The sequence below is a fragment of the Euprymna scolopes genome, chromosome 31 (assembly GCF_053919585.1).
Source record: "Euprymna scolopes isolate OS-2025 chromosome 31, ASM5391958v1, whole genome shotgun sequence".
NCBI classification, from domain to species: domain Eukaryota; kingdom Metazoa; phylum Mollusca; class Cephalopoda; order Sepiida; family Sepiolidae; genus Euprymna; species Euprymna scolopes.
This window is the reverse complement of record NC_136512.1, coordinates 44023077-44048654: the sequence shown is the minus strand read 5'-3', so window position 1 is coordinate 44048654 and position 25578 is coordinate 44023077. Positions and strand designations below refer to the sequence as shown.

General features: G+C 33.8%; 1 protein-coding gene across 2 annotated transcripts in view; it reads left to right on the top strand.

Annotated features, from left to right (window-relative positions):
* The window catches only part of LOC145255723 (uncharacterized), a 187904-nt gene that overhangs the window by 65852 nt on the left and 96474 nt on the right, over positions 1-25578 (top strand). For both annotated transcript variants that reach the window (XM_080114324.1, XM_080114323.1), the window contains exons 10-13: positions 2085-2194; positions 4704-4785; positions 12396-12468; positions 15926-15989. In XM_080114324.1, the coding sequence (XP_079970450.1) occupies positions 2085-2194; positions 4704-4785; positions 12396-12468; positions 15926-15989 (329 nt within the window). The remainder of the gene's footprint in view (positions 1-2084; positions 2195-4703; positions 4786-12395; positions 12469-15925; positions 15990-25578) is intronic.

Below are 25578 nucleotides of genomic sequence, written 5' to 3'. Positions count from 1 at the left end.
TAGGGACAGGGGCATGGGAGGCAGAACTCAGTTGGTAGACTCGCCTCTATCATTTTAATCTTCTTTATCAATTGATATAACATTCTCTCTATCAATACTCATGAAGTGTTAGTGTTCAGAGATATGTTGCGTGAGTGTTTGCTTTCTTTAAGAGAAGATGTGGAGCGGCTTCTAAGGTCACCAGATTTGAGCTGTTGTGAATATCTTACATGTCTTACATCTTACACGTGGTTTGGCCATGTATGGCGACGATGACGATATACATGTACATGCACAGTGTATAGAGAGCAGGTGTCGTCGTACATGATGATAGTGATGAAGATCATTTTTTTTTCTTACAAACGTTGTAACTCTTAGGGATTTTAAATAAAGGATCAAAGGGGAAATCAATGCAATTCCACCCGAGATGACATTGATTGAGAACTTTTGGGGATGATCCCATCAATGTAGTGTCAACGCCTGTCACCATTTGTTAGATATTATTTTAAAAACCATAAAAACAAAGCTATTTTTATATTAAGAGATTCACATAGTTTGATTGAAGCATTGTGCGTAATGTACATATAGGCAATTTACAGAATTATGTTTACAATGCGAAACTATGCAGAAGGAAAAAAGGATGTAGGTAAAAGTGAAAGTTTCTTTGTTTTGTTTAAACTTATTTTTTTCTGATTTGTTTTTACAAATCTTACTTGCATTAGACGTCACTCGATTCACTGAAGATATAAGTGTGGAGCAAATATCTCACAATATTTTGAAAAAAATATTCCTTCCTCAAGTATTATTATTCCATTCAACTCAAATTTTCTATAATTGCGACCATATTTTTATGTACATTTTAAAAATGTAATCCACTTTTCCTAGATAGTTGTCTTCTTATATTCATTAAAAATGTATGAAATATTTATGACCCATCCATTATATGGTTAAGTGGCAGTTTTAGTCATTTAGAACTGCTTTAAAGCTTCACCGCTCACTCATTTTTTGACAAAATTTCAAACAATTATTAAATTTCATAGATCATCTTCTCAGTTATATTGTTAAAAAAAATTTTAATTTTCGTTCAGTAAAACAAAAGTTCTGATGAATTTACTGGTGTTCAAAATCATACAACAATGTAAGGAGGTGAGCGACGTTTTTTATAATGGGTTTCCATAGCAACCACTCACTTCAGCAACTACTGTTGCTACCAATTACCCGCTCTCACGAAAGAGAAGTAACAAGTGAAGCAGAGAGAATGAAAGAATGAAAGGGAGATAATTGGGGGTATTTTATTGAAAGCAGACGAGTGCCGTACATTGTTATTACATATGGGTATGTTATGTTTATGAGGCAAAAAAATAAGACTGAAATTAAACAAAGAACAAGCGAATTTACTGTAAATCTGGAAAAATCATAGATTACAATAGAAAAACACGAGCATGAAAAGTAATAAGAAAAAGTAAAGGACTAGTTTTTAAAACTGGAAAATAAATTTATAATTTAAAATATTGCAGCATTAAGAATTTGTTTTTTAAATTCAATCTATAACATTATATAATCATATCTTAATGCTGCAATATTTTAAGTTTATAACTTAAAATATTGTAGCATTAAGATATGATTATATAATATTATAGATTTATTATATCTTTTACTAGAATATCTTGTCCTTTTCTGTTCCAGTTTTAACAACTAGTCCTTTACGTTACCATGTTTAAGCTTAACCATATTACTTTCCATGCTCACATTTTTTTATTGTATATATGATAGCTAACCTACCTGCCTATGTTATGAATTTGTGTGAATCAAATGTTTGGTAATATTTTGCCACAATTCAGCAGCTTCTGATGCTTTGGCTACCCTCAAAGGAGGTAACAGAACAAGTGAAATAGTAAACTTGATATTCTTCAAATGTTAGACACAACCCAGCAATCTGCAGTTCTATGCTGACCATAACCGATTGTCAAGGTTCTTGTAACTTGAGCAAATTTTCTTGAATCGTTTCTGTTTATTGCATTGTAATCAAACTGCACCTTCTTCATTTTACAAACAATACATTCTCTTGATTGCTGTTTCAATCCAATGTAAAATTTTTATTGTAGGAAGTAAAATCTGAGGATCACAAAATGAATACATCATCGCGACTGAGAGGAACCTTCCAGAAGAAAATTAAACAAGAACTAAAAGCTAGAGAGAGCTTTACGGAAAAAAAGTTTGTATAAATCTTTTTATTTGTTGAGTTATGCAGCATGCCATTTTGAATTTTAATGATTTTAGTTATCGGCTAGTGATTTCCGTGGATCCTCACCAAATTGATAAAGATTTAACCAAATTCTAATGTTAAACTGCACACAACCAGATTTAGATTATTTTGTTATTGTATAAAAAACAAACAAACAATTGTAATCAGCTAACAAACAAAAACAATTTAATTTTACACATTAAAAGAATCATCTTAAAAGAAACTGAATTTAAAAAAAAATTGGTGTTTGTCCAAAGTTTTTTTCATATAAAAGAAAAAAGATAAAGAAAAATGTGTACGATGTACGTAACTGTGACAAAAATCACATAAATTGATTATTTTTATAAATAAAATAATTTTAAGTGATAGATTCGTAGACTAAAAAAACTCCAAAATTTTGCAACTTTGAATTATTTTCCGTTTTCCTTGCAACTGTTTTCTACTTCTTGTTTAGCCATAAAATTTGATTTTCTTATTTAAAAAATAAAACTATTTGATTAATTTATGTGTTTTTTTTTTGTGTACAACAGTTTCTTTTTGTCTCGGGTATGTATACCATACAATTTTTTTTATTATTGTTTTTAATATGGAAAGAACTCTGGACAAGCATCAAAAACTCAAATTAAAATAACAATGATTGTTGAAGGATTGTGATGGTGATGTCAGAGCTGCTGCTGATTGTTGCTCCTCAAAGTCTGGACACACATTGCTGCTGCTGCTGTCAGTACCGGGTCAAATTTATACTTTGTATGCAGATGTAGTTTAAGACACAAGAGCCTTGCATAGTGGGGGATATTTTTTATCCCAGGTTGTGTTCGGTGTTTTGACTCATGGTAAGGAGTTATTTGATTACAGGGTATGTTCACTTGTCCCTTTCGGATTAATGCCAATAGATTTGTAGATATATCCGAGAAAAATTATACTCCCACGGTGTCCCTTAAATTAATTATTCATGCCAATACACATCCTGGAGGACCCCTGAACTGTGATGTTCACAATTCAGACTTGATTGTTTTTTAACCCAAATAGTCCTTTCTAGTGTTTTTCTTGCTAAAATGAATAGTGAATTGTGCTGATAATGTGGACACAGAAAAAAAGTCTTTGATGCCCTGATATGTGTTAAATATGTCTAGCACCGGCATTGCTATCACTATCGCTGCTTGAGCGAATTATGTTTTGCATATGTAAATCTGAAGAGATATGCAATATAACAAAATTAATTTATCTCTGGCCACATATTTATTGCTGTATCTCTTAAATTCGTCCTTATCACTCCCCATCTATTTTTGTCTATTAACTCTCATACACTCTTTTCAATGTGACTATATCATCAAAGTCTCCTGTTTTGTCCAGAGTTAATCTTCATCTGACATCATCAGATTTAAGTCTGTGTATAAGACTAAACATTACACATCCATTCTATCATTTTCATATTATTTCTCTCCGTGCAATGCCTGTCTTCAACCCTCACTGGCTAGGCTGCACTTTCATACAACATCACACTGAATAAACATACCTGATAGCCTCTTCCCTTGATCAATGTAACACTGCTGATTAGTAATGACAGATGTTCCCTAAACTTACTCTACCCACTCGTCACTCCTAACTTTTGCAAGCATACTAGCACCTGTGCTCACCAAGGTAACAAAATTTCAATACAACTAAATACCTTTGCCATTCAGATATTCTTTCTCTGCATCTAAATTCTCAACTGTCTCCATTGTCTTGCTTTTGTTGCACACTTACATATTGAATCGTGTTTTAAAAATGTCATCAGCTTCTTGTCTAAAAATTAAAAACTTACACCATCTTATTTTCTTTCTTTTTAACCAAGGGCAAATAACTACTTAAATTTTTTGGAAATAAAATAAGAACGTTACAGAATTCATGATCCAAAGTTGTAAACTTAGAAATTAAATACTTTTGGCTCAAATGTTGACACACTTTATAATCATACAAATACTATAAATGCAATATTTTATGATTAAAGAAAATTGGAAAGTTCTCTTCATAGATATTTTATCATCACTTCATAAAATACTGGATCTGTTAAAATTACCGAGCATAATTTATCAGATTCACACAAGAAAGAAAAGCTTAAGACTTGTACAGATTAGCTACCCATTAGAAACTCTTTTAAAATTAAACATGGCTTTCAATTCAAAAGTTTAATTGATTGAAGATTGTTCATGAGATGGGAGTGCATAGAAAATTAATTTGTGTGTTTAGATAGTTTTCGTTTTTATTAGTGTTTGCGAAAATAATGTCAATAAGTATATTTGATAAAATCTATGGTGCTAGATGGATATAATTGCTAAAATTATTGGCACCAAAAGAGTTAAGTATCATTAAAAATGTTAACTGTTCACCAAACCAAAATATTTCTCTTTAATTAGTTAAACCCAAAAGTGTTGCTCGGGGATTTTTTATTCTGTTTAACTTTCTAAGCATTTAATTTTTTTTTTTGTTGCCTTTTTAGGAACAAAAACATTGAATGTTTGACAGAATTAACAACCGGATATGAAAAGGAATTATCGCTAAAGGTTCAAAATTATAATGAGGTGATTATGATCTTTTTATCTTCAATACGAGTGAATAGAATTACATCAAAATCTTCCAGGTTGTTTTGTCTCTTGGTGTTTTGTATTTCTATTAAGATATTGTTAGAAAAGACAACAACGATAGAAAGAAGAAAAAATGGGTCTTCATTATCTTGACTACAGAAATTCAACCAGTTAATTCTACCAATGAAGTGGCCGCACCATTGAAATCAAAAAGGGTGCGCCTGTGGGATTATAAATACATTATAAATACAAAACACAATATTCTAATAGATCCGACATTATCTACTAAGTGAAAGTGATTTGGAGTGAAAGTCAGAAGCTTGTCAAAAATGCTGACAAAATTAGATGATTTTTTATTTCTGATGGCAAAAAAAAAAAAAAAAAAATGCGACAAAAGTGTGAATAAAAAGTAGTACAAACCTGGCATCGTTTCAGGAAAGGGAAAAAAGACAAAAAAAGATGGCCGCTTCTGCTATTTATGAACTGCTGGTCACATGACTTAAGGAGATTTGGGGTAAATATGCAAATGGGGTGCAGTCGATTTTTCAAATAAAAAGCCTGTGTCAGAGAGAGTCGGCCTCTTTGGCGGAAGTAAGTTTCTGATATATGTGCATTGGGGTTTGATACCGAGAATTGTGAAAAAGAGAACATAATGGTTGGGAATTTTTTCTGAGAACTTTACTGTCTAATAATACCAACCAATTTAACTGCAAGCTATTTCGGCTCAATTGACGAAAATGAGAGAATGAGTAAGGTTAAGCAGCGACATCTTGAGGCCATTTAGTGTAGAAGGCAATGTCGTCACATGGCCTAACAAGCTGAAGTTAGTGGCAAAGTTGCAAAAAATTGAAGACAAAGCTACAATGTATTTGGAACGGAATGCTCTCGCAGTCCATCTAAAAATAGCTGATAGAGATCAGAGCATTTCTGAGAGTATTGAAAAGTAATTAAAGACTGCATTCTCAGAGAGCTCGTTTGAGGCTTATAATAAGCTCAGGAGAGTCAACTGGCCCAGAGAATTGGTGGATGTATATGTGGCAGAGATAAGGCGGCTAGCAAGATTGGCTGGATATGCAGGACACAGCCTTGAGAAGACAGTGAAAACTGGTGTTTGTTTCCCTGACTGCATCTCTATGGAACTGCAACAACTTACTGAAATTGAAACCATTGAGGTGGAAGAGATTTTGAGGTATGCTAGAGTGCTGGCAAAACGTCCAGGTGAGCTGGGGGCAGTTGCAGCTGCTGCAGCAAGCAATCAAAGCAGAGATGAGTGGACATTAACGAAACAAAGTCATAGATTTACCAGTAAATGCTTCAGATGTCAAGGACTCCACCTGGTAAGAGACTGTGGGGAGCTAAGACCAGACATTATCTGTTTTTGGTGGGGCACATTAACAGGAATTGCTCTTCACTTTTGGGAAACGAATAAAGGGGTGCTATTGCTCCCCTTTTATACTGGAAAGATAGTGGTCACTGTTAACGGGAAGAGGGCTAGAGCCGTTGTTGATACTGGATGTACAACAACACTTGTTACTACAAATGTCGCTAACTCTTGGAATGGAACCAGCAACATTAGAGCAGGTACCTGCTCTTACATCGATGAAGTACTGGTATCGTCTACCAGTACTTCCGAGGTGACTGCAGAGTGGGTGAGATATCATGCCAAAATATATGGATTGATGGGAAAACCGTCCAAGTCATGGTTAAAACGAATGGCTTTGGGATTAAGACTACAGTGCAATAAGGCAGGAAATTTGATGTTTGGGTGAGGAAACAAGATCCCTGAAGCCAAGGATGGCCTAAACAAGAGAGAGTTTTTTTCTGTATGTGGAAAGTTATTTGAGATTTTAGGGAAATATGCAAGTGGGATACAATCGGTTTTTCAAATAAAAAGCCTGTGTCAGAGAGAGTAGGCCTCTTTGGCGGAAGTAAGTTTCTGACATATGTGTATTAGGGTTTGATACCAAGAATTATGAAAAGGAGAACATAACGGTTGGGACTTTATTTTCTAATAATACCAACATATTTAACTGCACATTGGATAACCTCATCACACCTGCATCATCACACCTGTATCATCACACCTGCATCATCACACCTGTATCATCACACCTCAGGATGTCATCTGAAAGACATGAGGACAGCAATGTTTGAAAGAGATGATTAAAGAGAACGTGTCAGAAGAATCTTGGATGAAATTATCAACCTGATTGATTGGTTGATTGTTGTTTATAGAGAACAGTCTCCTAGCAAGGGGTGGGAGAGTCTATATCCTAATCTTTCCTAATCTAGTGTCAACATAATAATTATATATAATAGTTATAATGAATCACCAAGTTTGGGCAGCTATTCAGCTAGTTAATGCAATACATATTTCGTCTGCCTAATTCATAGCATATCAACCATATTTAAGGTTAATTAATATATTGCCAGATAAAAGGCAAGTGTGTAAAGAATGGGTTAGAATCGTAAATTTCCACAAGTTTAAAACTAAGTAGAGTGGAATTATCCAGTTAAAAGTTGAGTAATGGCTGCATTCTCGGCAGTGACATCATAGGCACAGGAAGCCACTTACCTGATGTGGCAAATGGATAGAGAGAATGATTCTCTTTTTGAATGGACAAAGACAGACAGCAGCGGATTAAGATAGCTGCCCCATCCCACACACACACCAACATATGGGGAAAGACGTTGGGTGTTTTATGCATGTATGCTATAAAGAAAGAATGAAACCCAAAAGAGATTTTTAAAACCCAATTTCATTTGTCGATTTTTCTTTATTAATAACGTTTATTAAGGTTGTTCTTGAGAAAGAGAATACAATGGCAAAGGGAAGGGCAGATCGAACTTCACCATTGCGTCTACAGAAATTTGACCAGTTGATTCTGTTGATGAAATGGATGCAACCCTGAGTATCCAAGAACACTCCAGCTGTACTACAAATACAAAACAAAATGTACAAATACAAAACAAAATGTACAAATACAAAACAAAATGTACAAATACAAAACAAAATGTAGAAATACAAAACAAAATGCACAAATACAAAACAAAATGTACAAATACAAAACAAAATGTACAAATACAAAACAAAATGTACAAATACAAAACAAAATGCACAAATACAAAACAAAATGTACAAATACAAAACAAAATGTACAAATACAAAACAAAATGCACAAATACAAAACAAAATGTACAAATACAAAACAAAATGTACAAATACAAACAAAATGTACAAATACAAAACAAAATGTACAAATACAAAATAAAATGCACAAATACAAAACAAAATGTACCAATACAAAACAAAATGCACAAATACAAAACAAAATATACAAATACAAAACAAAATGCACAAATACAAAACAAAATGCACAAATTCAAAACAAAATGTACAAATACAAAACAAAATGTACAAATACAAAACAAAATGTACAAATACAAAACAAAATGCACAAATACAAAACAAAATGTACAAATACAAAACAAAATGCACAAATACAAAACAAAATGTACAAATACAAAACAAAATGTACAAATACAAAACAAAATGCACAAATACAAAACAAAATGTACAAATACAAAACAAAATGTACAAATACAAACAAAATGTACAAATACAAAACAAAATGTACAAATACAAAATAAAATGCACAAATACAAAACAAAATGTACCAATACAAAACAAAATGCACAAATACAAAACAAAATATACAAATACAAAACAAAATGTACAAATACAAAATAAAATGCACAAATACAAAACAAAATGCACAAATTCAAAACAAAATGTACAAATACAAAACAAAATGTACAAATACAAAACAAAATGTACAAATACAAAACAAAATGTACCAATACAAAATAAAATGCACAAATACAAAACAAAATGTACAAATACAAAACAAAATGCACAAATACAAAACAAAATGTACAAATACAAAATAAAATGCACAAATACAAAACAAAATGCACAAATACAAAACAAAATGCACAAATACAAAACAAAATGCACAAATACAGAACAAAATGTACAAATACAAAACAAAATGCACAAATACAAATCTCATACAAAATCTACCATTGCCCTGTACTTGTTTCACACGTACTTCCATGCAATCTGCAACCATTAACTTACCTCACTTGTAACCCTCAGGATGAATATCCACAACCAATCTGACTAGCAGCAAAATTCTATCCCTTTACTTTGGAATTCCTCCCTACACCCATTTTCCATGACTGTATCAACATACACAACTTTAAATGTAATGTGAACAAACACCTCGTTGCACAACTTCCCAGTTAGGATATTCTCTATTTGGCAATAATTCATGATGGCCATCTACGTTTCTAAATAAAAGTAATTAGAAAAAGACATATCTATTTTCTTTCTCCCTCATAAAAAAACAAAAAAATGTTTCATTATTTACATAGTTGTTTATCCTTCGATTATTGTCCTTATCGACATTCATGTTTCTATTTTGAAGACGTTTCAGCCGTCGTGTTTCCAGCCATTCTTCAAGGATTTTGTACATTTATAGGAATATATATATATATATATATATATATATATATATATATATATATATATATATATATATATATTTTAAATATGATTGATTGTGTATGCTGCTATACTTTTGATTGTGATATTAATTTTCAAATTAATAAACATTTATTCATAAGAAATCGATTGCATTATGACATTAAAAATAACATTAAAGATTAAAAAAAAAAAAGCAAAAACAACTAAATACAATAATTCATAAAAGATGAATAAAATTAATTCCTGAACAAAACAGTTTCGTGCTTTTTTTCAATTTTCTTATCAGTTTTTTTAAAGCTGGGGATGGGGCATCCATACTGTCGCATGCCAAACATTCACCCGCTATTTTATATATTCCAACCGAAAGATATTTTTCATATTTTGCTCATCACTTTCAGTACAATTGTTTGAATCTCTCTTGCACTTGGTTCACCAGGGGTTTTGAAATTCTTTTTCATGAGTACAGTTGCTCCTATAATTACTTGAATGATAGAAATCTTCCTAAAATTCCAGTTTCTTTTCATACATAAAACCTTGGTATTTCGTTATATTTTCCCTCTCAGCTCTGTTTAACCCAGCATCACTAGGAGCACTAACGTCAACCAAGGTTCCTCTTCTCTTTCTTGTCCCACTTCACTATGGCAGGTTTCATAGCTTCATTTTCAAGGTACATAGCTGTAGGAACTGCGTAGTCATAGTGGATGGTGTATGACTTATTTCCAACTGTTCTTTCTGGTAAACATGTTCCCAGGACTTACTGCTGCATTCGATATTCAACTTTTTACAGATGATTCAGTAGAGATATTTACATTGTGTCACACTGTATAGTAGCAGTTTCCCAGCAGAATTTTACAACTGGATGTCAGGTGGCTCACACTCTCTACTTCTGTGCGGCAGAACCTGCACTTGTTGTCATTGCTGAGACTACTTATGCTCTTAAAAGCATTGGTTATCAAGCCTTGATTTTGGACAACCATTGTAATCATCTCCTAGTGATACTGAAGCGATCCTCTCTTTTTATCCTACAGAGCCTTCTTTATCTATTCTATTCCTTTACTTTGGTATTCCAAAGTAAAAGAATACAATTTAGATAAAAGAATTTATATAACCTTAACTTAATTCACCCAGAAAATACTTGGCACGCTGTTGATCGGCCCATTCTTCCAGTTTTTTGCAATTAAAGTTCTTGGTACATATTTGGCAACACTTTTGGGTTATTTCCATAGCAGACTTGTTTTCTGATTCTGTCTTATTTGTAAGACAGTCTTATCTAAAATGTTTGGCCGGTTTTGTGATGGAGATTGTTCTGCTGGTTCTTGTTTCATGAAATTGGTATACTATTTATCAGATATTGTCCCGTGTTCACAATAGTCATACAATGCTGATGGTCTGAGAGACCCATAACCTCTGTCCTTTTGGGCAGATACAGCCTTGGCAGACATCGATTTCTGTATGTTATTTTGTGCAGTGTTAACATTTTCTGCATTTTAGTATCCAGTCTGTTTATATATTTTTGTGACCAATTGACAATGACAAAGCTGTATGGCAACATGGCAACATGGTTAATAGAAGTTATTTTGTTTTTGCCTGTAAGTTCTGTTTTACAGATTTTCCTTACACAGCATATATATTCATGACCAATTTTTCTCTCATTTTGGGATGCTGAATTGAATCGTTCCCTTCTATGTATGTTTTCCATTTAGAACTTCTTCCCAGCTCTGATAAAACACTTGGCACATTTGTACAAACCAAACTTCATTTCAATATCTCTGAAGAAGTTATGTATGACCTGCAAGAGTCGACTTAAGTCAACATCTAAGTTAGCATACAGCATAGAGTCATTCATGAAGAGAAGGTGATTGACTTTTTTGTTCGAGTCCTGTTGGTGGCTTACAGCTCCATTGTGGTTTAATGATATTGTTGTTTGCCACATGTTTATAAGTACAGCCAGGGTCTCTTTGATTAATGGATCTTATATAAATCAAGACACCAAAGCATTCATGTGTGGAGCACATTATCATATGCCTTTTGGTAATCAATCCAAGTCATGGTTAGGTTCCTCTGCCTCTTATTACAGTCCTCAAGAATGCTCTTATTAACAACTGGTTCTTGGTACCTAAACACTTCTTTCTGCATCCTGCTTGTTCTTTTTCCAGGTATGCTCCAAAAGAGAGATGTTGATAGATGCTGTCTGCAACAAATCCAGTAAAAAACTAGGGGTTGTGTTTCTTTGGTTTGGGTATGAGGGTTGCATCACCTTCTTACAGCCATGATGGTGTGACCTTTTCATCTCACAATAGTCTGGTGAAGAAATTGCTATATTGACTATGAAGTGTTTTGTTTTTATTGCTTTTTGCAACACCTACGATCCATTGGACCTCTTCATTGTAAGTAACACAGGCCTCCAATAATCATCCAGTTTTTGTGTTTCAGGCGGCTTTTCTACTGTTATTATGTCCCTTATTAAGCTACTGTGTATCAATACATGGAGATTAACAATAAGATATAATGATATTAAACCTTATGTTTAGAATCCTTATTTTGATCAAAATCCATCGCATAATTTTGATTCTAGAAAATGTCTAATATTTAAGGAGTCTTAAGAAGAAATTGAAATTCAGGAAATGTTGCTTCCTTGATGTCTAATGACTATGGATTAAAGTCAATGCAAATCTGAAATATTTAAATTTCTGATTGAGTAATTGTGCTCGTATTATGCTCTCTAAAAACCATTTAAAATACTCCTGTGAAACTGAAATTTGGAGAATTTATATGAATTGAATTGATACCTAATACGCATTCTTAAAATTTCAGAAAAATTAGAGGTACCTAAATTTTCATAAAAATCTTCCACCATTTTTATTCCCTTTGCATTAAACTAAGTTAGACTAAATATAGCCTACGTTTAGACTCTTTACACTTATCAGCTTTGTTACAAAATTCATAATGATCGGTTAATTAACATACCTATCTTTATATGAATAGAGATATAATTAGACCTAACTTTATACACACAGAGTATAGATTACTTTATTTAAAAAAAATAATTCTATTTTAGCTGGAAGCGAAAATTATTTTTGAAGACTCTAACCATAAAGAATTGGAGGCCGTTGAATTTGAAATCGAAAAAGGTAAGAAAATTCTAAATTCAATTTTTTTCAACATTTTTTAGATCCACAAATTTCTGTGAATGGTTTTGTTCAACTTTCCACCAGTTGATTACGTTTCGGTTTTTTTAATAATATTTTCATCCTTATAAATGCATAGATTAAATGGGTGTTTGGTTTCGTTGCTGTTTTTACAGCATATTAATCCTTTTCAGGTTATTTAATACCGAATCCAGTAGTTTTGGGGAAAAGGCTTGAAGTTGTTGGTATCTTCTAATATTTTATCATGGAATTTAGTTTGGTTGTTTTGTAGAGAAAAATTGCTGTTTTTGTCTTTGGTTTTGCAGAACATAATTGAAAGGGAAAGAAAAAAAATAATAACATCAATGTTTGGTGCATTTAAGCCAGGAAATCGTTACTTTCATATAAGCTGACCCGGAATTACCAGTATGAGGCTTTGTGTGATAATTGGTCTGTCATGCTTCTGAATGATCGCAACTTTGGCATTCATTTCAAATTCTTTTGTTTCTTTGTTTTGTTTTTTTCTTTCCAAATTGTTAACTAATCATTCAAATACTCATTCATAAAATAAATGAGAAATTTTTTGTACTATTGAGTCGCTGCTTATCAAAGCCCAAAGGCCACTTGAGATTAAAGTTAATATCAGACACCATCTTGAGAATTTGAGATAGCATTTTTGTTTTTTACAACTAATAAAGTTGAAGAAGAAATAAAGAATTTTAATTTGAAATCAAATCCTTTAACAGAACCCAAAAATAAAATTATTAAAACACATTTGAATATATTTGAAAACTAAAAATTATTTAAACAAGGAAACATTAATCAATAAAAAAAACAACTTTTTACTAAAGTTTTGATAGATTTACTTTTAAATTTATTGCTTTAAAAAAGTCTTGGAAATACCATGATTTAACTAGGAACAATTATAGCTCAAAATTTTAATTTATTTGCTGACGTTAAGAGACAAAAATTGAATAGGGGGAGGAGGAAGAGAAGGAGGAGGAGGAGGAGGTTCTTCGTTTGACATATATCTTCCAAATGAAATGCGAGTTGCATGGTGGCTCTAGCAACACAAAGTGATTTTCTCCATAAAACTCTACCATTCACACTGGTTCACATGTACCATTGCTTGAGGGCATCTTTGACTGAGTTATTCCACTTTTTTCTCGGCAAACCTTTTCCTCGCTTACCCTCAGCTTGTACATCTGCAAATCCAGCAAGAACTTCATTCAACATTTCCATACCACCATAGGTGATGACATTTGCATACCACCATAGGTGATGACATTTGCATACCACCATAGGTGATGACATTTCCATACCACCATAGGTGATGACAATGCAAAACAGATTCCAGTCTGAGCACCTTTGACTTCATTAGCAGGGAGTCAGAACTAACTTTGTCGTTAAGGTACAAACGAGAAATGCAGAGCTAGCAGGTGTCCGGCATTCACTCACATGTGACATGATACTATGAACATATGTTGCTGTGAACTTGACTCCAAGTAATAAGTGACAGTCACTTCTGCCACGTTTTATTAGATCTATAGGGAAAGTGCAGCTGATCAGTGTTCATGTTTAAGTTGGAAATAATATTTTCGTTGGTCTGCCACACTTCAGCTTTAAATGGTATTTTTATATACAGGACTGATGCAGAGAAATGAACATATGAAAATATGTCACCTCGAGTAAGTTTGGATAATCTTGATTGTTTTGTTTTATGGCATATCAACCAATTCCGAGTTATTTAATGCTGAATCCTATCATTTTGGTAATCATTCTTAATATTGTTAAATATTCTCTACAAAACAAAAGTCCTGATGAAATTTAGTTTCTTTTTTTGTGCCACTGATTATTTTTGTCAATCAGAAAATTGTTAAAAGTTTGGTGAAGAAAATTAATCGTGAATAAAATTCTATTTTTTTAACATTTTATTTTAAGAGAATCAATTATCCTTTCAGCAAGAATGGTGAAACTTCAAATTAAAAACAAATTTAAAAAAAGATTTCAAACAAAAAATATCATTTATATAAACTAGGCAACAGGTCAGCCTAACAGCGGGTGTTAGTTGCGTTCCTTTATTTATTTTTTTTTTGAGTCTTAATTTTAGTAAAGTGTCATCATCATAAATCATAAGTGTCATCATCATAAATATCCAGCGAACGAAACAATTACCACTTAAACACTGTTAATCTTTATTTTGAGATAGTCAGTAAAACATGTTTACAAAAGTCAGTTAAACATGTTACAAAAAGTTAGTTAAACATGTTACAAAAAGTTAAACATGTTACAAAAAGTTAAAAATAGTCAGTTAAACATGTTAAAAATAGTCAGTTAAACATGTTACAAAAAGTTAGTTAAATATGTTACAAAAGTTAGTTAAACATGTTACAAAAGTTAGTTAAACATGTTGAAATAAAAGAGAAATATTTTGATGTCTGATCTGCATTGTTTTTTGAGTGAAAAGATGATGATTCTAATTTATTGCTCGTTTTTACTTGCACTTTCACTGAACATTCATTACACTTGTGTACGCTGTGATTTTTATATTCCTATCCTGTATTCTCATTATTTTCTTTTGCATTTGCACCCATTTTGATGACACCAAACTTTATAATAGACATGAGAGGAAAAACGAATGTGCACATATCTAAGCCAATAGCAGAACCCTTAGAAAACGGAATGGGAAGTGAAATGGGGTCGTAAATGTATGCAAACATTTAATACTACTAAGACTAAGCTACTTTCCTTTAATAATTACAAAAAGGTCTTCTCAACAAACAATAACTGCCATGACAAATAACACTCTACCTGAGAACTCATCCTTTAAACTCCTCAGTGTAACATTCTCAGGCAACATGAATTGGAACAAATAAATTAAGGATATTGTCAAGGCTGCTGCAAAAAAGGTAAATTCCATCTATTGTGCTAGAAAATTACTCACACTTGAAATTATCCTATATGTATACAAAGCTACTATTTACCCCTATATGAAGTATTGTTGTCATATCTGTGCTGCTGCACCCACAGCTAGTCTCTCTCTCTCTCTCTTTCCGTCTAAGACACGGTTAAAAAAGTCTCTCTCTCTCTCTCTCTCTCTCTCTCTCTCTCAGACACGGTTCAAAAAGTCTCTCTCTCTCTCGCTCTCTCTCTCTCTCTCTCTCTCTCTCTCTCTCTCTCTCTCTCTCTCTCAGACACGGTTAAAAAAAGTCTCCAACCCTTGCCCCATCGCCACAATGTTCCATCTCTGTGCCTGTTTTACAAGTATTTTGATGGAATGTATTCTGACGAACTTGCACCCCCTCGATGTACAAACCCATGACAAATCCATCTAGCAGCAAAATCCTACTCTTTCACTATAGAGGTTCCTAGATATCAATTGTGAAGGCTTTCTTCTGTGCCAGTTACATAACAATATATGTGCCTTTGGATGTTTATGTTTGTTTTTGTTATTTTTCAGTTTTAGCTACCTTTTTAGAAATTGAAGAAGATGCCAGACTACACTGGAAGGAAGCAAGAGATAAGTAAGTTGGACCACAAAAAAAAAAAAAATAATCATAACTTCTATGACTCAAAATATTTCAGAAGGCATCATCATAATTAATGATCAATAGTCTCATCGTCTTTATGATCACAGTCAATAATGTCATGATCAATTATTCTCAACTAGCAGAGCCATATGAATTTATTTTAAATAACTAAAACTCCATAAATATGCTTTATCAAAAAGTGGAAACTCTAACAACAGAGAAGGAAAATATCAAATCAAAATTAAAAGAAATTTTCTCAGCTAAGTTGGGAAAATGCACAAAAATGTCGGCCATATTCGAACAGACAATATGCAACCAGTATTCAAGAAAAAAAAAAGAAAAAAAAAAGAAATGTGCCGTTCACTTCATTAATGAAGATTAACAAGGAGCTTGAAAGATTTGTAAAAACCGGCATCCTATTGAAAGTTCAATTTAGTCAGTGGACAGCCATCTAAAAGAAATCAATAGAAATCTGTGTTTGTGACGATTTCTCCACGGGTTTGAACTCTATACTAAAAGATTACCATTACTTACTTCCTAGCCCTAAAGAAGTTTTCACTATGCTAAAGCATTAGGCCAGCTTGACATGATTTTTAAAAAGTGTTTTTAGATTTACTTATTCTTAACATAAGGAATCTGTTATGTGAACCATTCACGCATGTGCATTCGTGAAACAGTTGACAAACAAATAAAACTCTGATGACCACACACACGTACCAATTTTTCAATTTTAACCCCTTATATGTGTATAATATATGATTTTTTTCAGATGAAAACCGATTAAAAAGTTTTCCAGAAGCACGGGCGTGTGGTTATGAAATCCTCCCTCATCCTCCCTACTCTCCTGACCCTCTGACTTTCCCCTTTTCTCAGCCATGAAGTTGTTTTTGAAAGGAAAGCGTTTCCCAGATGATGCAGCCTTGATTTCTGAAGTCACGTCATGATTGGAGGACCAACCTGAGGTGTTCTACAAAAACGATCTCCAGAGCTGCATCAAACGGGTGGTTCCTATGAAGACTAATAACTGTGCCAAGTTTTGTTGCTCTACTGCTATGGAACGTGGATCAGGGGCATTACTTATTGCACGCCCCTCGTATAGACTCACTGTGGTGTATTTCATAGCTCGCCATCTTAGCATTAAGTACTACGACTCTTATCCTCTGTATTCTGTTTCGTTCTCAAGACAAATTCCTTATTTCAGCTGATATCCGTGTTTGTGACTTTTGGCCTTTGGGTTAAGATCAAAATGTAGTATCTGTTCTTCAGATGCTACACTTCAATTTCTTGTTCTCTGTTAGTGGAGGAGAAATCCTTCACGGCTGAGATAATTTTTATTTTTGTTCCTTTTCTCCACATTAAAAAACGACCTGGTGTCTAACTCTGTCCCATAGGGAGGCATTGTAAATAGGAACAATAAGTAAAGAAGCAAAGACTTTTGATGCTAGAATATACATATATATATATATATATATATATACATATATATATATATATATATATATATATATATATATATATATATATATATATATATATATGTGCGTGTGTGTGTGTGTGTGTGTGTATAATATAATATATGATTTTATCTAGGTGTTTGTTAAACAGAATATGTGCATAAATTTATTTGTGTAAATCTGTGTGTGGGTATGCATAAGTTCATTTAAAACTTATGTATGTGTATGTGTACATGTGTACATGTGTGTGTGTGTATGGTTACTTGGTAATCTAATATATAAAAGGCTATATGTCTGTCTGTCTGTTTGTCTCCATATTTTCAAACTCTATCTCCCCTGAAACTAAAAGTCACAGAGTGGCGCTAGGGGATTCAAATGATTGGATTTTTTTGCAGACCGTTCTTTTATGGGTCTTCAGCTGAAATAGTTTTTAAGAGATCAAAAATGGGTCAAAATTGGAAAAATCGTTATACATTTTGCACATTCATCTTAGTTTATTTTTAATTTTGGTACTTGTGCATTTAACGAACCAGACGTAACTCAGCATTTGCTCGGCTTTGTCCGACGCATGACGTCAACAGCCGGATATAACCGAGCGTTGCCGATTAAGCAGACGAGAATATCGAAATCAATTGGAAGAGTGTCACAACTCAAGAAGAGAGTTAAAAAAAAAATTTGTTTTAAAAAGATAACTGACGAAATAATAATGAATATTACAAACCTTGCGGACCAGCTCCAGACCCCAGAGGCTCCACTAAACTTCAATGGAAATTGTTGGCAGAAGAGAAAAGGTGTTTACATTTTGGCCAGGATTGTGTACTTGCAAAGAGAACAAGCCTTTCCGACGTTTACGGTTGGAGGTGTAGAAGTGTAACATGTCGTCGATGGACCTCCATTAGGATTGGGATCTTCTTCTCAAAATCCCATCGCGTGTATAATAAAAATAATATACTTATGGGCGTTCGAGATGGCATCTACAAAAAATCTCCATCGCGAATGTGGGTTACGTTCTCGCCACACAATCGTGAATTGGAAAATTTCCTGCGTGAGGGACTATTTTTTTAGGAATCCCCGGCAGATTGGAGGCCCAGGCCATACGGTAGAAATCGACGAGTCCGTTTTTAACCGCCGGCGGACTTGTGACACCGGTGGTCTGGGTCTTCGGTGGATACGACCCCGCCGAAAAGGAGGGTTTCTTGGTCACTGTACCAAATAGGAACGCTGAAACCTTCCTTCCACTAATAAATAAATAAAAAAAAAAAGTCCTTGTTTCTGGCGAAAAAAATGTACAAATAATCCTTGTTCCTGCCCCCCCATGCTTTTTATTGCCCTTTTTTTTTAGGCTTTTTCCATTTGACATAAAGAGTTGCAAAAAAAAAAATATTAACTTTTATGTGTTTAAGACATAGACAATATGTCTTTTTACGTTAAGAATTGAAAAAAAAAACAAACAAAAAAAACAGTTCAGACAAAAAAAAGTTTCCTATTATTTAACAAAATAAAACTTGTTTTATATGTACTTATTTTGAAAACAGAAAACAATTTCAAACAATAATAATAAAAAAAAACATAAATGAACGGTAGGTTTTTGTTTTTTACTTAATTTTGTTATGTTTCTACATTTTACAATTTCATTGTACAGTTATTTTGTTGTAGCGTTGTTTTTATTTTATCGCCAACGCTCGGTTTTATCCGGCTGTTGACGTCATGCGCCGGACAAAGCCGAGCAAATGCTGAGTTACGTCTGGTTCGTTAAATGCACAAGTACCATAATTTTTAATTGCTATGCATGTCACATTGGTTATGAATGCTACAGTTTCGGTTTCGATTCTAGTTGATGACACCCAAATACTTTTTTTTTTACTTTTGAAATCCGACTCTATAATAATATATACAAAATCTGGACAAATTGAAATATCATATTTAGGTGTATTTTATGCCCGGGCAAAACCGGGCGCCCCTCACCCCGGTAGTATATATATATATATATGTATATATATATACTAGCAAAAGTACCCGTCGTTGGCTGGGTTCAAAAACAGCCTACAGAAAATGGACTCTGATTTATTAAAGTATGATAGGTTATGAAAAGGAAGGGTTGTAATTTGGGGGTATCAAAACTCCATAATTTATTATACCATACCTGTTCACACTGAAACACTTATCACAATATTCTGTGGATCTATATTAAAAAAACCTTGTTAAACTATGTGACATATTTCCATTCTATGGAGGTCAGGCGTGAACGAACACCCCATAATTTTATTATACCATATTTCTTCAAACTGAAACATCTGTCTCCTCTGGGATCTTCCGACCATGCGGTTGTATCAGTTAAGATAAAAACGAAATGCAATAAGTCTGGAGATGTACCTTTTCATCGTACTGTATATCGATACTCTACCGCTGACTGGGATAGATTCTGTACACTTATATCCGATCTACCACTGCATTCCATGTTTAAAAAAGGTGTCCTCCATAGTATCAAACCTGACCCAATGGCTGATTGTAGGCATAGACCGATTCATACCATCCAAAAAATTCCAACAAAAACCTAACAGCCAGCCATGGTTCTCCCCAGCATATGCTGCTGCCATCGCGCACAGAAACCACTTTTTCCATAGCTACCAACGTAATCGATGCACTGAGACTAAAGCTGCCTTCAGGACTGCCAGCAACCACTGCAAAAGAGTAATAAAAATGCAAGAGAGCTATATGCTCAGTCTGTTAAATCCAAAGTAGCTGAGCAGCGGCTTGGTTCCCACCAGTTTTGGCAAATAGCAAACAGGATCCTGAACAGAAGCGTGCATTCTATTCCAACCATTATCAATGAATCTGAGGTCATCTCGTCAGCATCAGACAAGACCAAACTATTTGCCAAGAACTTTGCAGCTAATTCTACCCTATGCGACGAAGTTTATCGTATTTCCTCCTATAACGGACAACACACTGTGCAACATAAAATATCTTTGCGTGATGTCGCCAAGCTAATCAAGAACCTTGATTCCAGTAAAGCAACTGGCCCTGACGGCATTCCAATCATTGTGCTGAAAAAGCTTCAACTAGAACTTGCCCCCATACTTACAAAACTCTTTAAGCGTTGCCTTAAAGAGAAGTGCTTCCCAACACTCTGGAAAACCTCATCAATATGCCCTGTATTTAAGAACTCAGGTGATAAATCCTCTCCCTCTCAGTACAGACCAATAAGTCTCCTGTATGTCATGAGTAAGCTGCTGGAATCCATATTAAATAAAGAAGTAGTCAACCACCTCAGCAGAAATAACCTTCTTAGTGACATGCAATATGGTTCCTGTTCTGCCAGATCTACAGCAGATGTGCTAACTTATATCTCATAGGATATCTCTTGACAAAGGCTTCCTCTCTAGGGCAATTGCTCTTGACATATCGATAAGGTATGGCATAAAGGCCTACTTCACAAGATGTCCAGCTACGGTATAACTGGAAATGTTTTCTCGATCATAAAATCATTTCTCTCCAATAGGCTCATAAGAGTAGTAGTTGCTGGGCAGAAATCAGAGGCCATCAATATTAATGCTGGAGTCCCTCAGGAGTCCATCCTAGGCCCAATCTCTTCCTGATATACATCAATGATCTCCCAAAACACATACTTAAATCATTCGTTGACATCTATGCTGATGACACGACCATCTATGGCAACACATCAAAGGCTGTAAATGACAAAGTTCTCCCTGATTCTCTCTCCTCTGATCTTGAGCGCGTGGTACAGTGGGGGAGGAGGTAGCTGGTAACTTTTAATGCATCTAAAACCAAGCTCCTATCTTTACATCATCAACGCTCATCTGGCATCAATTGATATGGGTGGCTCTCATCTAGGGGAAGCTCCATGTTTTGATAAGTTCCTGCGCTTGACCTTTACCCCTAACCTGAAATGGAACACGTACAGGAAATCAGTTGCCAAGATCGTAGGATCCTTCTACGACTCCAGAAGATATCTCACCCCTGATGCAATTCTCTATCTGTATAAAAGCCAAGTACATCCAAGGATGGAGTACTGCTGCCACATCTGGGCAGGAGCTGCTAAAAACAGCCTATCCTGCCTTGACAGAGTACAAAATAGGCTTCGTGGCCTAGTGGGTGATGCCCTTTTCTCTTCCCTGCAACCTCTCTCTCACAGGAGAGACGTTGCGAGCCTGTCTTTGTTTTATCGTTACTACCATGGCAGGTGCTGGTCTGAACTCTAATCTCTGGTCCCCCGTGCCAATCTTTCACGATAAACACCCACCTAACTGAAACCACTATCAAAAATTTTCCCCACTCTTTATCTGTGCCAAAATCAAAACGTAGATTCCATGAACAAAGCTTCTTTCTTAGAAGTGCACGCCTGTGGAACTCTGTTCCGGTTGCTTGTTTCCCACCTGACTACAACCTGGATGTCTTCAAGTCCAATGTGAATAAATTCCTGATGAACCGCCTCCTTAAGTAAGACACTTTATTAAATCTCCAATACTAACGTACTGTACACACAATAACCCTTATCTCCGAGTGGCTTCCGGGCCTTGATAAGTGGTAACTACCTTGTAAAACAAAAAAAAATCAAAGTATACTTACGCAGATAGATATGAAAAGTCTTGTAAACGTTTTTTTTAATTAAAATATTTTTTTTTCCATACTTTGTGGACCAGGTGCGATTGCAGACCCCACAATTTTAATGAATCATCATTATGCCAGATCAAACATACCCATTCCTGTGTCTCGATACATCTTCTATCATTATATGTGATCAGTTTTCTATAATAGTCAACCATATAGGTGCCTATTCGTGACCACACACACACACACACACACACACACACACACACACACACACACACACACACATTCAGCTTCATATTATAGAAGATAAGTATATATATATATATATATATATATATATATAGGACTATCCACTTATCTTGTGCTTCCTTTTTAAAATTAAATATGTTTTTAACTCTTTTTCAAGATGTCTTTTAACATGTTTTATTAATCATTTGTTCATATATATATATATATATGAAAGTATTTTTTAAATTTGATATTAACTGTAATATATCTACGGCATATGTATGTGCATGCAAGAGTATATGTGGAGATATATAATTATACTTATGTGTGTGTGTGTGTGTGTGTGTGTGTGTGTGTGTGTGTGTTTAGATGTTTAACTTCAAACATACTGATAAAATTTACTTAAAATCAATATTTTTTCAAAAGGAAATAATAATAATAATAATAATAATAATAATAATAGGAAATGGGGCTTTTTATTACATTTTCACCCCAAGCAAAGCACAGTGCCACTTTGATGTAAGGGACTACTATCGGAGTCATAAGTTGCAGGGATACTATGTAGAGAGTTCAGCAGCAAGACGTCTGTTCATATTACACTTGAACTTCTGCATGTCAGTACAGTTTGGGAAGTAGGAACCTGGAAGGGAATTCCAAAGTCTAGCAGTTCTGGGGAAGAAACTATTTGAATAGAAGGCTTTCTTACATCTAGGGATCTCTACTGTGTAGGGGTGGGACTTTGCTGCTTGTTGAATTTACATCGAGGGGGTCCAAGGGCTTGTAGTTCGTCGGAGCATCCACTATTTAAATACTTGTAAAACAGGCAGAGAGATGCAACATTTCGTCGATGAGACAAAAGTTGAAGCTTAGATGACAGTTCAAGACCTATCAGGTTGGCGACTGTCTTTTGAACCCTATCCAGGAAGGAGAGACTAGTAGCTGATACACCAGCTCAAATGTGACAATAATACTCCATACATGAGCGAATGGTAACCTTATAGAGGTACAGGATACTTTCAGGCATAAGTAACTTTCTAGCATGGTAGAGAGAGCCTACCTTCTTCGCAGCAGCCTTAGCAATGCTCTCCATGTATCTGTTTCAACTCATATTCCCTGTAAATGTTAAGCCAATGAGTTTGAATGAATTACTTTCAGGTAATGTATCTTTAGTCATAGCTATTAGTGGTTGAGAAGATTTCTTGTAATTATTGAAGTAAACGAACTTGGTAGCTTTGAACGTTACCATTCATTTTTTTATACTACAGACTGGAGGTCTTCCTTTAAGTTTTCCACCATTGCCTTGAATATGTGTTCATTTGTTTTCCCCTCGTGCCTGTTATAGAGCGTGGTGTCATCAGCAAAATCTCAGAGACTATTTTATCAGGGAGGTCATTTATGAATATCAGAAATACTAATAATTTATGAATATTAGGAATAATAAAGGTCCAAGGATCGATCTCTGTGGTACACCCGCATTTATATCATTTTGTTTAGATATACAACCATCGAGGACAACCTGGATTCTTTTCTTATTTAAGACGGATTTGATTATGTTAAGTATTTGTCGAGTAATACCATAGGATCTGATTTTCATAAATCAAGAAAATTATGTAAATATTAGATGGCGATGTAATATTAAATTCTCTCAATGGAATCTGATAAAATAAAACAAAAAATCGTCGAGCAAAATTAACTTTTTAGATCATAGTTATTGGAATAGTGAGAGAAAATTTTTAAGCATGTAATTTTATTATTATCACTGACCGGATTACCCCTTTGTAGATATTTTAATTAAAATTAAAAACAATCTCATCATCATAAACATCTACAACAAACCTACAGACTCCCAGCAATATTTCCATTTTAAAAGTCATCGTTCCAAAAGCTGCATGAAATTTATATCTTATTCCTATAGATTTATTATTCCAGTAATTATAGGAGCAACTGAACTCATGAAAAAGAATTTCAAAAACTACTTGCCAAATATACTCGATGAACCAAGTGCAAGAATGATTTAAACAATTGCACTTAATGGGACGGTAAGAATCTTAAAAAGATCTCTCAGTTGGAATATATAATGTCATGAACATTTAAACACCAAACATTTTAAAAAGGATAAAAAATTTCAAAAATGAAAAATATTAAATAATAAGCAAATTTTTTAGAATTAATAAATATTGGTAGCTCCACTTCTTTAAATGTACACTTTATATATATACTAGCAGGCCGCCCGGCATTGCCCGATCGTAAAATACGCTTAAATATAATATTTTGATTAATACAGATTTCGTATTTATTATTATATTATATTGGACCCAATATATAGTAATGATTTAAAAAGTTGAAAAAAAAAATCACACGACCATGGAGAATCGAAACCAAAACGTTTAGCTTTGACGTTAATGCCTGAGCTATAAAGACATATTGGCTACAAGACTAAAAATTGAAATATAAACCAATAGCTATAACGTTAGGCATGGATATATGTAATGCCATCGTTCAACCTTCACCTGGCAAATTTCATTTTTTTAATTTTCTGATTTTCCCAGCTAAAACACAAATATAAAGTTTCACATGGGTTCAAATACCCTATATATTAAGTTTCATGTCTGTAGACTAAAAACTGACAGAGGAGTTTGGTAGGCAAAATTTTTTAAACAAAAAATATATATGCATACATAAATATATATAGAAAGAGGTTTGTGTTTACCATAGCCTTTTTATGAAAATATTATGCAAGTATAAATCATGTAGAATATCTGCATGAATATAATTACACATAATAGTTAACTAAAGATGATAATTCCATAAGAAAATCGAAAAAGGAATTAATTAAAATGAATGTTTAAAAGAATATGCAAATTAGCTAGATCTTTTGCAGATGAATGCAATTTCATGACCCATATATAAAAAAGTTGTATTGAAAAAAAAAATAGAAAAAAGGGTTTTACATATGAATATCAATAGACAAAAGAAAAAAATTATAGGAGTAATATATATATATATATATGTATATGATGATTGCAAAACGTCTTGTCAGACGAGTGCCACTCCCTCAGACACTTAATGTCCATAAGCCCAGAAATGACTTTTTTTTTCTTAGTTCTACTGGTGAATTCACACGCTCACGCAGGCATGATACTGAAGACAGTCATTGAGATCAATTATTACATGTTTCCAGCATTTCAAACCTCCATGCGTCATAACTTTTCCATCGTCACAGGACCATTTTTATAGATAGAGTATCTATACACAGGTGATGTTACAGAGTTTTAGCTTTGTACGACAGCTAAGTCTCTCTCTCGGTTCAAAATGTTGAGATCCAG